This window comes from Clupea harengus, chromosome 23 (genome assembly GCF_900700415.2).
Source record: "Clupea harengus chromosome 23, Ch_v2.0.2, whole genome shotgun sequence".
NCBI lineage: Eukaryota > Metazoa > Chordata > Actinopteri > Clupeiformes > Clupeidae > Clupea > Clupea harengus.
Window position 1 is genome coordinate 11,901,051 of NC_045174.1, and position 15,715 is coordinate 11,916,765.

The window sequence follows — 15,715 nt, forward strand, 5'->3', positions numbered from 1 at the left end:
GACTTGTGCTCATTTATATTACAGACCAAACACCACACACAAACCAACCCAATGCAATCCTAGAATTCAATGTAGCTTTAGATTATATTTTAGGAGCTTTTATGGAGTTATTTCTGCACTTCAAATAATTTGTATACACTTCAGCAAAAATACACGGGTCTACTGAGACTAATACAGATGTAATGATTAGAAAATAGAAGAAAGATGAGAAAAAATTGTTTTATTTACATTTTACAACTATTAATCATTCCATTCCATAATCCAAGATGTTCTTCCAATCTTGGTTTTAGGTTGTAAAATTAAAACCATGCTTAAATTATCCACAACTGAAACCTGAACTCCCACGTTACAGATTTCCCAGATGATTAGAACAGAAGCCTTTCAGACTACACCTGCCAAAGGGAAGTTGTCATGCACTAAATGATATCAGCGGCCTATGCCTGGGTACTTCTGTCTGCAGCACAAAGAGCAGCGTTATCTCCCCAGGAATGAGAGTACCTTTTCAAAGAGGCTAGTGTTGAAAACAAAATGAAACTTCTGTGGTGGATTATTGCCTTCAAATTGAAGTGAAATTAATTACAGTGCATTTTGCCCTCCACAAGCATAGTTTGTGAGTAGCAGTAATTAGCTGTGAATATGTTTAGCTGTGAAGAATTGGCTTATGTCTGGCTTTTTCATAAAACACACACCATTTCAAGTTAGGACACACAAAACACAGCTTCAGGCATTATTTCTGTCAAGTGGTAAAGCATAACATTAACATTACAAAGACTTTGTCTAACAATTGGTCACGTAGACCTATAGGTATTGCGCTGAAAGGTAGTCTACATAATGTCCAGATTGCACTATATTCTACACTGCTTTGTATAATAAGCTTGTTTTTTTTGTTTGCCTTAGTGAGTTCATGACTTGAGATCATGCCGAAACTGACCAGAAGATGTAACACACAAATCAAACCTGAGCACATGAGTGAACAAAAACTATTTACAGTCATGATATAGTGGCATTAGTGCATGTAGTTCTGGTGGGCAGTTTGAGTTCAAAGGTCATTATCTGTTGAAATGTCTTCTTTATCTGTAAGCTTGTGAAACAACTGATGAATATCATCGACCTGCTATCTGGTCAGAACGGTACTGCTTCAGGGCTTCTTCGTTTTCATAAATCACAGCGTTGGCATATAACGGCTCCACTGGTTTCTCTGTCAGATGGTCCTTGATGCACTGATGCAGAAATAAATACTGGCTCTGGAAAAGAATAGGAGAGGAGGCAGAAACAAATAGAGAGAAAAAAAAATAAAAGCAGTGTCATTCTCTGAAAATAAATATATTGTAAACTAGTGTGGTAATGTATTGCTTATTGGTGCCCAACTCTAAAATGAGAGGCTTAAAGAAAAGTAAAGTACCCCACAAATATTAACTCACTGCACTACCTTTGGTCATATGTAAACCTTCTTCCCAGCTAGAGACCCTTTACAATGGATCTCTGTGGGTGTGTGAGCGTGTAGTTCTGTTTCTCTATGTAATCAAGAGTTTTATTGCAGTTACTCTTTAACCAGTAACGTACAGTGCCTTTCCTGTAAGCCATGCAATACAAGAAGTATATCGCATTACGTGTAGCCATAAACCATGGTCATATCAGTAAAGGCTAAAGAGCACTCACTTCACACACACACTTCTCAGACAAGCTAAATGTTTATTCTTGTTCTTCCTTGTGTTGGATATGGAAAGGCTTATTTCTCTTATCATTCTAGCATCTGTGAGGAAGTGTTAGCGAGTGTGCTATTACCTCTGTCTGCACCATGCGGGGCCTACGGCATCTCATGCTATGGACAAACCCTGCAATGTCCACGGCTTTCTCTCTCTCCAGCTGCTGGAGGAGCACATCCAGAGCTATCAGAGTGCCTGTTCTGCCAACTCCAGCACTGACACACACACACACACACACACACACACACACACACAGACAACAGTTTGCAGGGTTTACACACACAATATACTGTATACTTTCCATGCTTTCGGTATGAACTTGAAAATATAGTGCCTAAATTGAGACAGGAGGGAAGTGAGAGAGATTATAAACACAGCAACGTGCAACACAAAACATACAACAGCAGCTAGTTTGGTACAAGTAAAAGCAGTGAGTCGCTATGGACAGCCTCTTGCCACATAGGGTACAATTCATTTTTTTTGTTTTACTTTTTAAACTGCATGGTGAGGAACCGCTATAATAAACTGGTAGCTGGCTCTTGTACCTGCAGTGCGTAACTGTGGGCCCTGGGTTTTGAGAATTGTCAATGTGATGCCGGATGAGTCCACGGAACTGGATCAGTGTCTCGGTCCCATAAGGAACGCCATGGTCTGGCCAGGCCGTGAAGTGGAACTGCTTTATCACTCTCTCCTCTGAGCTAGCCTCCTGACACACACATACAAAAAACACACGTGTTTAATACTAAATGCTGTTAGGTTCTGAGTAGTTCTTGCATTACATAAGAGTCTCATAGTTCTTACATTTTTCACAATGAATTCACGCGTGGTCCAGTAGGTCTCTTTATGCTCTGACTTCATGGTAATGAGCAGATCATCATAGCGGCATGGAGTATGATCCTGGGGCCAGTACTTCTCACATTTAGTCTGAGAGACAGAGGATAAAAAACAAAATGGTACACGAAATGGTAACAAGAAAAATAACATATCTGATTAGACATATTTAAACTTGTTATATACCTATCATCCCAAACATACATACACACACTCACACTCACCTTTCCATTCTCTATACAGTTGGTTACCATGACAATCTGTCCTGACTTTTGCTCCCAGATCATTCTCCAGAAGTCACTGACAGTGGAGGGGAGTGGACCTTGAGTCGCAATGTACTCCTTGTTCTTGCGCCCATAGCCCTTATAGACGAGAATACAGTCTGTCTTTACCTAGTTGTCACTGATTTAGATAATGGCTAATATAATCAGTTAGCAGTACAGGACCACGACCTCAGAGCCATGGGCACATTAATGAATGTGGATAAGCAATCCTTGTGAAGTCGTGTAGACTTACAGGTATGTAGTTGGCGTTGATGTAGTCTGAGTCATGGCCACGTGTATTGAGCCTCACACGAGAAGAGTCATCTGGAGAGAGAAGGTGAAAAGAAGATGTGGAGATGAAGATTTAGGAGTATTTGGTCAGGAGAAAGATGTGTGTTGGTGTAGGTTTGAGGGTGAGGGTGCAATTTGCTCACATGGTAGTATATCGGTGAATCTATTTTTGCTCATGTTCTCTGAAAGAGTGGCTTCACGCTGTGTTTGGTCTGCTCCTGCAGTGTTAAATCCCTGTGAAACACAGGCAAATGTACACGCTGGTGTCTGGGGAAATACTGTTTGGCAAATGATTGCAATGCACAAAACACTGCCATGCTTTCATATCCACACTAAAACTAAATCCTCAGATGTTTCTGTCAATTCTGGCTAATCTCACCATATATTCTGCTGTGAGCTCTCGGTTCTCATCACGGGTCATGTGGTGGAAATGTTCTGAAAATGTCTTCACTGGAATTGCCCTGGATAAAAAGCAGTCAATTGGTATGGTGAATTAGAGAAATTAGCAGGCATTTGCTACCTTGATAAACACAAATCATTGACTGTGTCAAGACTTTCTATGGATGCATTGACATGACATGAGAAATAGGAAAGTCCAGCATTTTCTTTTTTTTCGCTCAAAACTGTTGCTTCTGTTTCACGCAACAACATATCAAATGATCATGGTGCAAACATGTTTTTATCTATTATTGAATAAACCATCATTAATAAATAAAACCTACTCAAATTTTCCTTGAGAGGACTGCATCTCGGTGGGTCTTTTGGACATCGGCATGTGTACTTTGCTGTCCAGAAAAGAATGCAAACATTTTGAAGTTAAGAATTATTGTTTTAAATGTAAATAGTCCAATTTATGATATTCCTTAGTCATTTCTGTTTTCTTGTAAAATTCTTTTGTCCAACAGTTACCTGAGTAATTCGGGCTTTCTTCGTAACATAAACACTCCCAGGGCCGTCAGGAGGCCCATTAGGATGATGAGCAGCACTGGTAGCCAGATCACCGCTGGGGGGAGCAGAGAAAACAGGAACACATGAGATCTCATTACACCCCAGGTGAACTCATACAGCATCTCAAATCATTTATATGGTGGAAAACTATTTTGTACAAAATTGGTAATTCATTAAATATATTACTCTAATTCCAAAACTGACAAAATTGCGTGACAGAAATGCACAAGTAGTTTAGTTTGCATATATTTCATGTCGTTTGCAGGTTGTTACTTGAATGAGTATGACAGCTGATGCCTTCAGGTGAACTCCTCATAGCTCCAGAGAGTGATGCGACATTGATGCTGTAGGTCTGAGCAGGCTGAAGTCCAGATACTATAAGTTCTGTTCCTGATACTGACTCAGAACCTCTCCCACTCACATTCACCTCCACTTCAGTCCACACACCAAATGGTTTCTCCCACTTTAGTCTCACAGAGTAGTCTCCACGCTCACAGTGCAAACTGGTCACTACGGCAGGAACTGCAACAAGCAACATAAATCACAGAGGGAGGTTTTTGTTTTGGATACTGGCTAGAGTAATGAAAAGAAATACCTGGGAATACCTGCAATATCAGATAAAAAAGTGTGAATACAATGTGAATATTGTATAATGAAAGATGAGGGAAAGAAACAAACTCACTTAAAGTTAAACTGTGAGAACACTGTAAAAGATCTTGTTGATTTAACTGATAATAGAGTGACACATTGTAAGTAGCCCCAGGGTAAAGATCAGTGAAGGACACTTTGTTTTCCCCCACTGTGCCAGTTACATCAGTCCCATTCGTAGCTGCTGCCGTGGAGAACAGCCCCACAACCTCTGCCTTAATGGTGAAGTTGGTGATCGTCCACTTTGAGGCAGCACAGTCGATTGCTTTGAGGCAAACAAAGAAGTGTTGTTACCATCATATTAAAACATTATACGATAGACACGTAATTTGGAGGTCATCAAAGGATGTTAAGTGTGTAACTGAGTGACATAGATGGATCAAATTAGCACAGAAAAAGATTTTTGTAATTTCGCTTTTGGTTTTGTGGAAGGTTGTTGACATTTGAGCTCAACAACCAATCAAATTACACCACTCTCTAATCCCTTCAGATTAAGTTCAAGTGTTTGTTTTAAATTTGCATTAAATAGTTGGATGGAAACCCATAGTGGGTGGTGACAGCATTACACTGTGCTTTAGCTACATAGCTAGTGTTGTGACAGCATTTTTTTTTATCAACAGTAATGTGGAAACACGTGTTAGTAATGAATTACTTGTAACAGAAGAGAAATTATATTCGTTAGTCTTAGTTTCAAAGATGGTGCGAAGAGTAAAGCTGTATTCTGTCCCGGGAGAGAGAGATGATACTGTTTGTGTCATTGTTCTTTCTAGTGGACCGGAGAATGAGATGTTTTCGCCAGAGCTGTCCAAAAGTATGTAGTCAGTGCTGTTCACTGTGCTCCACTGCAGTGTTAACTCTGTCTCAGCCCGATTTGTCACCTTCACTTCGGCTGCTGAGGGAACTGAGAGATGGAAAGAGAAGTGTAATTCACAGGTCCAGTGACAAGCAGAACAAGGGTGAATTATTTAAAGTTTACTATACATCTTGATTATGGTGTCTTTTTTACAGTGTCAGGTGATGTGTAAGACCCTACAGTGAAATGTGCTGTGTCAGCATCTTTAAGTTGTCAAACTTTTTCTACCGAAATGCATTGAGAGGAGAAAATTCAGAAATTCCAGCCAGAGATGTGGATACATTAATAAAACTATCCATGTGTGACCTGTGCTGTCCTGCACTGGATTCAACTGCACTGAATCTTAACAAACACGGTTAAGTGGAATTTACCTGTAGCCTCTGAAAAGTGAAATCCCTTGCTCTGTACTCCTTCAAACACAGTGAAAAGAGTGAATGTGTACTTAGTCCCAGGGGAGAGAGATGGGACTGTGTGTGTCACTGTGTTCCCTCCATTTGATCCAGGGATGAAGGTGTTGTTGCCGTCACTGTCTCTCAGTGTGTAATTATAACTGGTGTCATTGTTCACGTTGGTCCACTGAAGCACTAAGTGAGTCTCAAAGCTCTCTTTATCAGTGACATCGTCAACATCAGAGGGCACTGAGAGACAGGTGAGAGGGGAAAATGCAATTAGGTTAGAAACAGGGGAAGGAAAATTCCATATGCTGTCAGAGGATATTCTTGAAGACCATTCGAGTATGCAGTGGTTCCCAGTGTGCAAGTTACAGCAAGGGGGTAAGGGGTAAAAAAATGGAATGAGTTTATAGCCTACTTTGTATTTATATGATATGGTCAGGGCCTACTGTTTATATGTTGGAAGGGATAGCCTAATTGTTAATACAACGGACATGTGCCTAACATATACACTGTATGGATTCATCACCCAGTGAGGAATTAAAAATGTTTAAATGTGTGATGCCTGTTATCATTAAAGGTTTGGGAACCACTGGAGTAATCTGAAACCAGTTCTACAATTTCTGAGGAATATGTAAGTTAATGAATAGCATAGGAAGCATTCAAATATATGTGCAGTTAATGAGCCGTACCTTGCTACTGAGGTACTTGTTGCTAGTAATTACAAATAACCTTGATTACTTGGGGTGCATTCATAAATTCAATCTGGCACTCTGGAAATGAATTTACGAAAAAACTGAGCTTTCCATTTCTTCACAAACACAAATGTTTCTCAACAAACATTAACAAACCAGCTTGCTGTTTGGTGGTGTAAGCAAAGATATTAGCTCGCTACCGAGTTCTGTGGAATGCTTGAGCACACTGATTCATGAGCTAAAGGATTTGGAACCAGCCAAGAAGATGACAGCCACTCCAAATCCTTCAGCTCATTAACAAATGCATGTGGACAGCTGTCCATGAATAACACTCAGTGAACCATGAGGGAACATACCTGTAACTGCTGAGAACTCATATCCTGCGCTTTTCACTCCCTCAAACACCGTGAAGAGAGTGAACGAATATTTTGTTCCAGCAGTGAGAGATGACACTCTGTGTGTCACTATGTTCCCATCTGATCCAGTGATGTCGGTCTCTGTTCCACCGCTCGGTTTCAGTATGTAAGTGTTGATGTTGTTGACTTTGGTCCACTCTAGCTCTATGTGAGTCTCAGAGCGGTCTTTCACAATCATCTTGGTAACAGCACGGGGAGCTGAAGGGGAGGGGGTGGACAAGACAGAAACACAGACAGATGGAAGGTCATCGGAAAAGAGAGATTTACATTTAGAATGCAGACTGCAAGAGGAATCTAGAATACAAATAAAATAAATATTGCCCAGGTTGAAAAAAGGTGCTCTTCAGTGTATTTAAACTGTGCTAGAAAATGCATGTAGTATATGTATACAGTATGTTTGCATTTCTTAAATACTTTTAGTGCTTTAAAGCCCCATTCCAGAAGAATTGGTATTTTTTCTAGTGAGCTCTGTTTTATTTACACAAATATGACTATTCTAAAAATAGTTTAATTTATTGTGACATCGGAGATGAACGCTAACATAACCAAAGGATAAGAAAAAAAGACACATTTTTATTTAGCTGAAATACTGCTCGCGTTTTCAGCCCATATACATTGTTTTCCAAGCGTTTGAATGTAGAGTATGAGTAATCTAATACAATGTTGTTGGCGACATGCTAGATATACATCACACAGTGTAATTTATTATGAGCTAGCTGACACAGGTTTTCAAGTGTTGCAGAGAAAAAAAGCAACTTCCTTGAAATTTCGCAATCAAAAAAAGAGACATACCTGTAACTGCTGAGAAGTCATATCCTGCGCTTCTCACTTCCTCAAACACTGTGAAGAGAGTGAACGAGTTGCTTGTTCCAGCAGAGAGAGATGACACTATGTGTGTCACTGCTGTGCTCCCATCTGATCCAGTGATGGGGGTTTCTGTTTCATCGCTCGATTTCAGTATGTAAGTGTTGATGTTGTCGACTTTGGTCCACTCTAGCTCTATGTGAGTCTCATTGCGGGTTTTCACAATCACCAGGGCAACATTAGAGGGAGCTGAAGGGGAGGGGGTGGACAAGACAGAAACACAGACAGATGGAAGGTCATAGGAAAAGAGAGATATACATTTAGAATGCAGACTGCAAGAGGAATCTGGAATACAAATAAAATAAATATTGCCCAGGTTGAAAAAAGGTGCTCTTCAGTGTATTTAAACTGTGCTAGAAAATGCATGTAGTATATGTCTGCAGTATATTTGCATTTCTTAAATACTTTTAGTGCTTTAAAGCCCCATTCCAGAAGAATTGGTATTTTTTCTAGTGAGCTCTGTTTTATTTACACAAATATGACTATTCTAAAAATAGTTTAATTTATTGTGACATCGGAGATGAACGCTAACATAACCAAAGGATAAGAAAAAAAGACACATTTTTATTTAGCTGAAATACTGCTCGCGTTTTCAGCCCATATACATTGTTTTCCAAGCGTTTGAATGTAGAGTATGAGTAATCTAATACAATGTTGTTGGCGACATGCTAGATATACATCACACAGTGTAATTTATTATGAGCTAGCTGACACAGGTTTTCAAGTGTTGCAGAGAAAAAAAGCAACTTCCTTGAAATTTCGCAATCAAAAAAAGAGACATACCTGTAACTGCTGAGAAGTCATATCCTGCGCTTCTCACTTCCTCAAACACTGTGAAGAGAGTGAACGAGTTGCTTGTTCCAGCAGAGAGAGATGACACTATGTGTGTCACTGCTGTGCTCCCATCTGATCCAGTGATGGGGGTTTCTGTTTCATCGCTCGATTTCAGTATGTAAGTGTTGATGTTGTCGACTTTGGTCCACTCTAGCTCTATGTGAGTCTCATTGCGGGTTTTCACAATCACCAGGGCAACATTAGAGGGAGCTGAAGGGGAGGGGGTGGACAAGACAGAAACACAGACAGATGGAAGGTCATAGGAAAAGAGAGATATACATTTAGAATGCAGACTGCAAGAGGAATCTGGAATACAAATAAAATAAATATTGCCCAGGTTGAAAAAAGGTGCTCTTCAGTGTATTTAAACTGTGCTAGAAAATGCATGTAGTATATGTCTGCAGTATATTTGCATTTCTTAAATACTTTTAGTGCTTTAAAGCCCCATTCCAGAAGAATTGGTATTTTTTCTAGTGAGCTCTGTTTTATTTACACAAATATGACTATTCTAAAAATAGTTTAATTTATTGTGACATCGGAGATGAACGCTAACATAACCAAAGGATAAGAAAAAAGACACATTTTTATTTAGCTGAAATACTGCTCGCGTTTTCAGCCCATATACATTGTTTTCCAAGCGTTTGAATGTAGAGTATGAGTAATCTAATACAATGTTGTTGGCGACATGCTAGATATACATCACACAGTGTAATTTATTATGAGCTAGCTGACACAGGTTTTCAAGTGTTGCAGAGAAAAAAAGCAACTTCCTTGAAATTTCGCAATCAAAAAAAGAGACATACCTGTAACTGCTGAGAAGTCATATCCTGCGCTTCTCACTTCCTCAAACACTGTGAAGAGAGTGAACGAGTTGCTTGTTCCAGCAGAGAGAGATGACACTATGTGTGTCACTGCTGTGCTCCCATCTGATCCAGTGATGGGGGTTTCTGTTTCATCGCTCGATTTCAGTATGTAAGTGTTGATGTTGTCGACTTTGGTCCACTCTAGCTCTATGTGAGTCTCATTGCGGGTTTTCACAATCACCAGGGCAACATTAGAGGGAGCTGAAGGGGAGGGGGTGGACAAGACAGAAACAAAGACAGATGGAAGGTCATAGGAAAAGAGAGATATACATTTAGAATGCAGACTGCAAGAGGAGTTGAAAAAAGGTGCTCTTCAGTGTTTTAAAACTGTGCTAGAAAATGCATGTGGTATATGTATACAGTATATTTGCATTTCTTAAATACTTTTAGTGCTTTAAAGCCCCGTTCGAGAAGAATTGGTATTTTTTCTAGTGAGCTCAATTTTATTTACACAAATATGACTATTTAAAAAATAGTTCCATTTATTGTGACATCGGAGATGAACGCTAACATAACCAAAGAATAAGAAAAAAAGACACATTTTTATTTAGCTGAAATACTGCTCGTGTTTTCAGTCCATTCACATTGTTTTCCAAGCGTTTGAATGTAGAGTATGAGTAAATCTAATAAAATATTGTTGGCGACATGCTTAATATACATTAGACAGTGTCATTTATTATGAGCTAGCTGACACAGCAAGTGTTGCGGAGAAAAAAAGCTACTTCCTTGAAATTTCGCAATCAAAAAAAGAGACATACCTGTAACTGCTGAGAACTCAAATCCTGTGCTTTTCACTCCCTCAAACACCGTGAAGAGAGTGAACAAGTATTTAGTTCCAGCAGAGAGAGATGACACTGTGTGTGTCACTGTGTTCCCATCTGATCCAGTGATGGGGGTTTCTGTTCCACCGCTCGGTTTCAGTATGTAAGTGTTGATGTTGTTGACTTTGGTCCACTCTAGCTCTATGTGAGTCTCATTGCGGGTTTTCACAATTACCTCGGTAACATCAGGAGGAGCTGAAGGGGAGGGGGTGGACAAGACAGAAACACAGACAGATCGAAGGTCATAGGAAAAGAGAGATATACATTTAGAATGGAGACTGCAAGAGGAATGTGGGACAAAAATGAAATAAATTGATATTAAAATATGAATTGACCATTTGAAAAAGGAGAGATTATTTAGATTCAGAGATCAGAGACAGAAACTGGTCCTCACTTTATCTCCAAATATTATATGCCTCCAATTATTGGAATAAAGGGGGGCACTGTGGCGCAAGCAGTAGCCCCAACCACATTCGGGCTTGATGCCCATGGAGGACACGGGTTTGAATCTGGCCCGATGTCAGATCTCCCCCTCTCATTTCCTGTCCCACTCTTCACTGCACTATCCATTAAAGGCAAAAAAGCCCAAAAATACATCTTTAAAAAAATACAATATTGAAATAAAATCTTTTGAAAGGGAGGCATTGAAAATATTTTTGTTTATACTAATTCAATAATAATGTAAATCAGAGTGTACAAAGATTTAGGAGGCCCAGTTCTGGACAGAGATCATGAGATTTTTAGGTGACCCACAATGTCAAACTAAAACCCTGAGTAGAAGGGCTAGATGGATGTAAATACCAATACATCTTGCCTTTGTATGTCAAACATGTCTACAAAATTGATTGATTGATTGATTCATTAGTGGGATTTTCCCTCGTCATCTCAATGAGAGCCAGAACATTTTCTATAGATGACGTAACTATAAATGGAAACTGATAGTTGGAATGAGATTGTGTGGAGTAGGAACTCTTTTGTCCTCACTTCCCTAAGGTTATTTCTCCTGTTTGATAATACATTTAATGTATGTTTGATGCATGTGAGGTACAGTACCTCATTTTATGGCATGGCATTGTGGTTCTAAGTCTGATCCTGAAAGAAATAACTACATTCTACATGACAGAAATATTCAATTAAATGTGAGGTGTACAATTCCGAATATAGAGCATAGATCTAGTCTAAATATTGTGTTTTGTAGTGTGTTCTTAAAAGTATGTTAACCCATGTTGGGTATATTGTCATTCATAATCTCTGCGCTTAATTTCAGAAACTGCAAGTTACCAGCAATTTCAGAGGTGTTGTGTGGGCCTTTGGGTTCTCTGAGAGAACATTTCTATGGACAAACAGTCTAACATCAGGCCACCAGAGAGGGATAGAAGGCAAATGAAAAACTCACGAGGTCTTGGTGTAGTAGTTGGTGCAGCAGTAGTTATTGTGGTTGGATTTATAGTTGGTGCGCTTGTTGGTGTAATAGCAGGACTGGAGGTGGATTGACACTGAAAGAGGGATTATTTATTAAATTTTTTGTAAGAAGAGCATTTACCATGTGCTACAAACACATGTTTATAATTATAATTTAAGAGGCTTATCCAAATAAGTTGAAAGAGACTCTAAAAACATGAAAGAATAGAAATCCTTCAGTCAAAACATGACCTCAAGACCAACTGTATGCTTTTTACGGCTGCTCATCTCAACTAGAGCTGCAACGATTAGTCGACGTAATCGACGATGTCGATTATGAAAAATTGTCGACGATGATTTTTATTGTCGACGCGTCATAAAATATATATAAACCAAAAAATATATATATATTTTTTTATTTTTTTATTTTTTATTTTTTTTGGCAGACGCTAGCAGAGCTACCGGTAATTTTCATTCGGAATTGCAATGCACTATAGGAAGTGCGAAATATTGCATCTTTAACTAATAATAATTGACCATCATTGAGAAAAATGGAACCGAATCTGCAAATAGCCTAGCATACAAATCATGCACCGTTTTCTTTGCCCTCCGTTCTCGTACCTTCATGTGCTGCATATCAGAAATGGCCGACTGAAAAGCGAATTATTCTGAGACGGCTCATGTTACCATGGAAACAATAAACAAAGCTAGCTTTAGTAGCTGCTGCATATGAGATATGACTAACAGAAAAGTTGTCATTTTTCTCAATGCTGGTCAATTATTAGTAGGTAAAGAAGCACTATTCCAGTATTTCAAAGAGAATGAGCTGTGGGAGCACAAGAACAGTGAGTGTCTAGCAGCAATTATCATAGACATATATGATATATCTATAACTTATAGTAAGGTTTAAGCTTACATGTTGGAAAACAGAACGTCTCATGGAGGATGCTTGCTAACGCTATTTCATTTATGTTAAGTGCAATGTAGTAAATCAGTGAATTACCAGTTGTGGAAAAAATATATATTTCATAAGTTGAATTTGAATGTCACTTGCAGCCCAGTTATTCTTGCGTTATTTTGTACTTGCAGAAGCTTGATTGCTAATTTGAGTTACTTTTAAAACTTTATTTGCACTTTCTCTTTACTTTTAAAAGCATATTTGCACTTTAATTTGTATTACTATTTAATTTATGTATTATGATTACATTTGTTACTCAAATACATTTGAAATTCAAATTCCAACATTTTGAGTCGTTATTTTAATTTGCTATGGGAAATAATCATCAGATTAGTCGATTAATCGAAAAATTAGTCGATAGATTAATCGATTACCAAAATAATCGTTAGTTGCAGCCCTAATCTCAACTAATGATCTCCATACATCTTGCATCATTTCATTCATGTTCTGCTTTGTAAGTATAAGTATGCTAGTATGAACCATTATATGAGTTTGTAATGATACTGCATTAAATGAGTACAAGGATAATAGAAAAAATAGGGAATAAAATAGAAATGAGCAATGGTGGAAATAAAGTAACCTTTGAAAACAAATTGTACATGTGTAAAATATGTGTAGTGCTTTTCCCTGAATGAAAAATACAACGACATGTTACTGTGAAATTTCTTGTGTAGAAGTGTTATGCAGGTTCAGTTTTTTATGAGCTTGCTGAGCTGTTCTGGTGGAACCATACAGTACCAGTAGGTCTACCATACAGTATCAGCTTCTTAATTGTATATACAGTATATATACATACTATGGCTTCCTGATAATTCAATCATTATCCATTTAACTCTGTGGTTTTATCATTAAAAAAAAACATAACTAATAATAGCAGTGATAATGGAACAGAAGTGGAACTTGTCAGAAACAAAATAACAGCAATACAATCACAGTTGCCAATGGAGGAATACATGTAATTTCTCAATCTGGCAAACCTTTCTTGACCTGCCAGGTTCATGTTATGTTAAATACCAAGTTGAATTATTACAAATTCCTCATATCTCACTCACGACAAGTACCAGTGCCAGTCATCTAATAAATTATAATCTAATCAACTAAAATCCATAAATAAAAAAATAAAAAATTATAATAAAATAGCCTCGAATAAATGAATACGCATGTTAGGATAACTGCAACTATAACTGTAAATGATAAGGGTGTAAATCATGAAATAACTTCAAGCCTACTAAGCCTAACCAGTGAATAGGCTTTTGGTCTGGTTAGACAGATTAGTATGGTTACACACACTTTCATGTCAGTTTCCTATACAACAGATTTGAATGGATGCTTTAAATGCAAGATTGACTTAAAGGGGACAGCAGCAAATAGTTTGAAAAAGTATGAAACCGTTTAAAAGCTGGTGAGAAAAAATCCCACGACAGACTTGCAATTAATTGAATTATGTTTACGTGTACTATCATGATTATATTTTTCTTCATGATCAGTGAACAATACAACACAATAATTTGTCAACCACACAAAATATTGTTAAGGAAATATTTCTTACCCACACACGAGCTGTACACAGACAGACCAACCACAGAGTAGCTCTCATGGTTAAGGCCGCTTCAGCTCTGGTTCAGCTTACCCTCTTTCGTCTATTTCTCAGATGTAATTTTAACACTAAAATAATGATTCTTCAATTATTTAAACTTAAACAGGGTCTCCTGTGTTGAGTGCCCTCCGTCCGTCTGTCTCTGTCTCTCTCTCACGCCCTGCTGTCAGGTCATGGTGAATAATAAGCACGGGTATTGCTACTTCTCTTTTTTTTCAACCTTTGGCCTGGCCATTGACATCCTTATACTTCCTTATTACCTCTCCATGAGTCTCTCTGTGTGTGTGTGTGTGTGTTGGACACGTGACCTTATAGTAATAAACTAGTTACGCAAATAACGTACAGATAAATTGCAGGTAACATTACTGCTTATTACAAAGTGATTTCTGACATTGATTACAAATAGCTGTTGAACTGTAGAGAATCTGATGTGTATCACTGATTCTCAAATTCTCTAATCTAATTCATCAATAAATAAATTACTTTACAACCAGCTATGGGAAATGTGTTATGTGTTATGGGAAAATATCATAGTCATTAACATCTGACCCTAGGTACTTTGACTTGATTGGCAGCAATGAGGAAGCGGTGAGGAATTATACATCAATACAGAACCAGAGATGCATTTCTGCAAGAAAATGCGAATATGATTGTGCAGCAGCACCAGGCAGCCATTGCATACCGTAACCTATGCCGTTACATGGAAGACTTCGCCCTATGAAAGAAAGGTGCGACTCGCCTACCACCTGTTGGATGAGTTATAAATATCATTGAACAGTATTCGCAATTCGCAATTCGCAATTCGCAACAGGGTCGCAAATCTTTAAGACCAATGACCAATATTAATCAATATCAATCAGTCGGAAGAACTTGACCACTTAATTCTTAAGGACGTCTGTTGTCTTTGCTTTCTCTCCACAGCAGGTGATGGCAATCAAGACTATTAGTGGTACCTTCCTAATAACCTACCTAGTGTTATCCATCAAGTGACAGCCCTGGTTGCCTAAATTCAAAAAGTATTACAAAGCGTTTAAAAACACCTCTTTAAAACTCACCTACTCATTCCAATATATTTGTTAGAAGCCCTACCATTTTAATATTATTATAGTCATTACTATGATCTGATATACATTACTATGATCTGAGATAAGTGTCCGCTAAATACCATAACCATTTTCATCCTTTGTGTCTCAACAGCACAGCTGATAAATAATACATGCATTTTATGAAGGCTATCTGTTAGTGTATTCTTGTAGATTTTGTTAAACACAGACTATGACAACTCAGCTACACCAATTATGAGTAACTATGAGGTGATGCCAATTAGAATGTCA

The 15,715-nt window shown here is 38.2% G+C and overlaps 1 protein-coding gene across 2 annotated transcripts; it reads right to left on the bottom strand.

Annotated features, from left to right (window-relative positions):
- Positions 1 to 203: 203 nt before the first annotated feature.
- Positions 204 to 14,573, bottom strand: LOC116218651 (receptor-type tyrosine-protein phosphatase H-like). 2 transcript variants are annotated; one of them, XM_031561016.2, is made up of 18 exons: positions 14,334 to 14,573; positions 11,822 to 11,921; positions 10,363 to 10,620; positions 6,984 to 7,241; positions 5,912 to 6,178; positions 5,340 to 5,588; positions 4,722 to 4,952; positions 4,313 to 4,561; positions 4,001 to 4,094; positions 3,814 to 3,876; positions 3,471 to 3,552; positions 3,235 to 3,325; positions 3,054 to 3,124; positions 2,762 to 2,899; positions 2,508 to 2,630; positions 2,252 to 2,412; positions 1,786 to 1,921; positions 204 to 1,244 (listed from the first exon to the last, which is right to left on the bottom strand). In XM_031561016.2, exons 1-18 carry the CDS (start codon positions 14,379 to 14,381, stop codon positions 1,104 to 1,106), a joined length of 2,760 nt encoding a protein of 919 aa, XP_031416876.1. In that variant the 5' UTR covers positions 14,382 to 14,573; the 3' UTR covers positions 204 to 1,103. The 2 variants fall into 2 exon arrangements, with proteins under 2 accessions (XP_031416876.1, XP_031416877.1); XM_031561017.2 differs by lacking the exon at positions 6,984 to 7,241.
- Between the last annotated feature and the right edge of the window lie 1,142 nt (positions 14,574 to 15,715).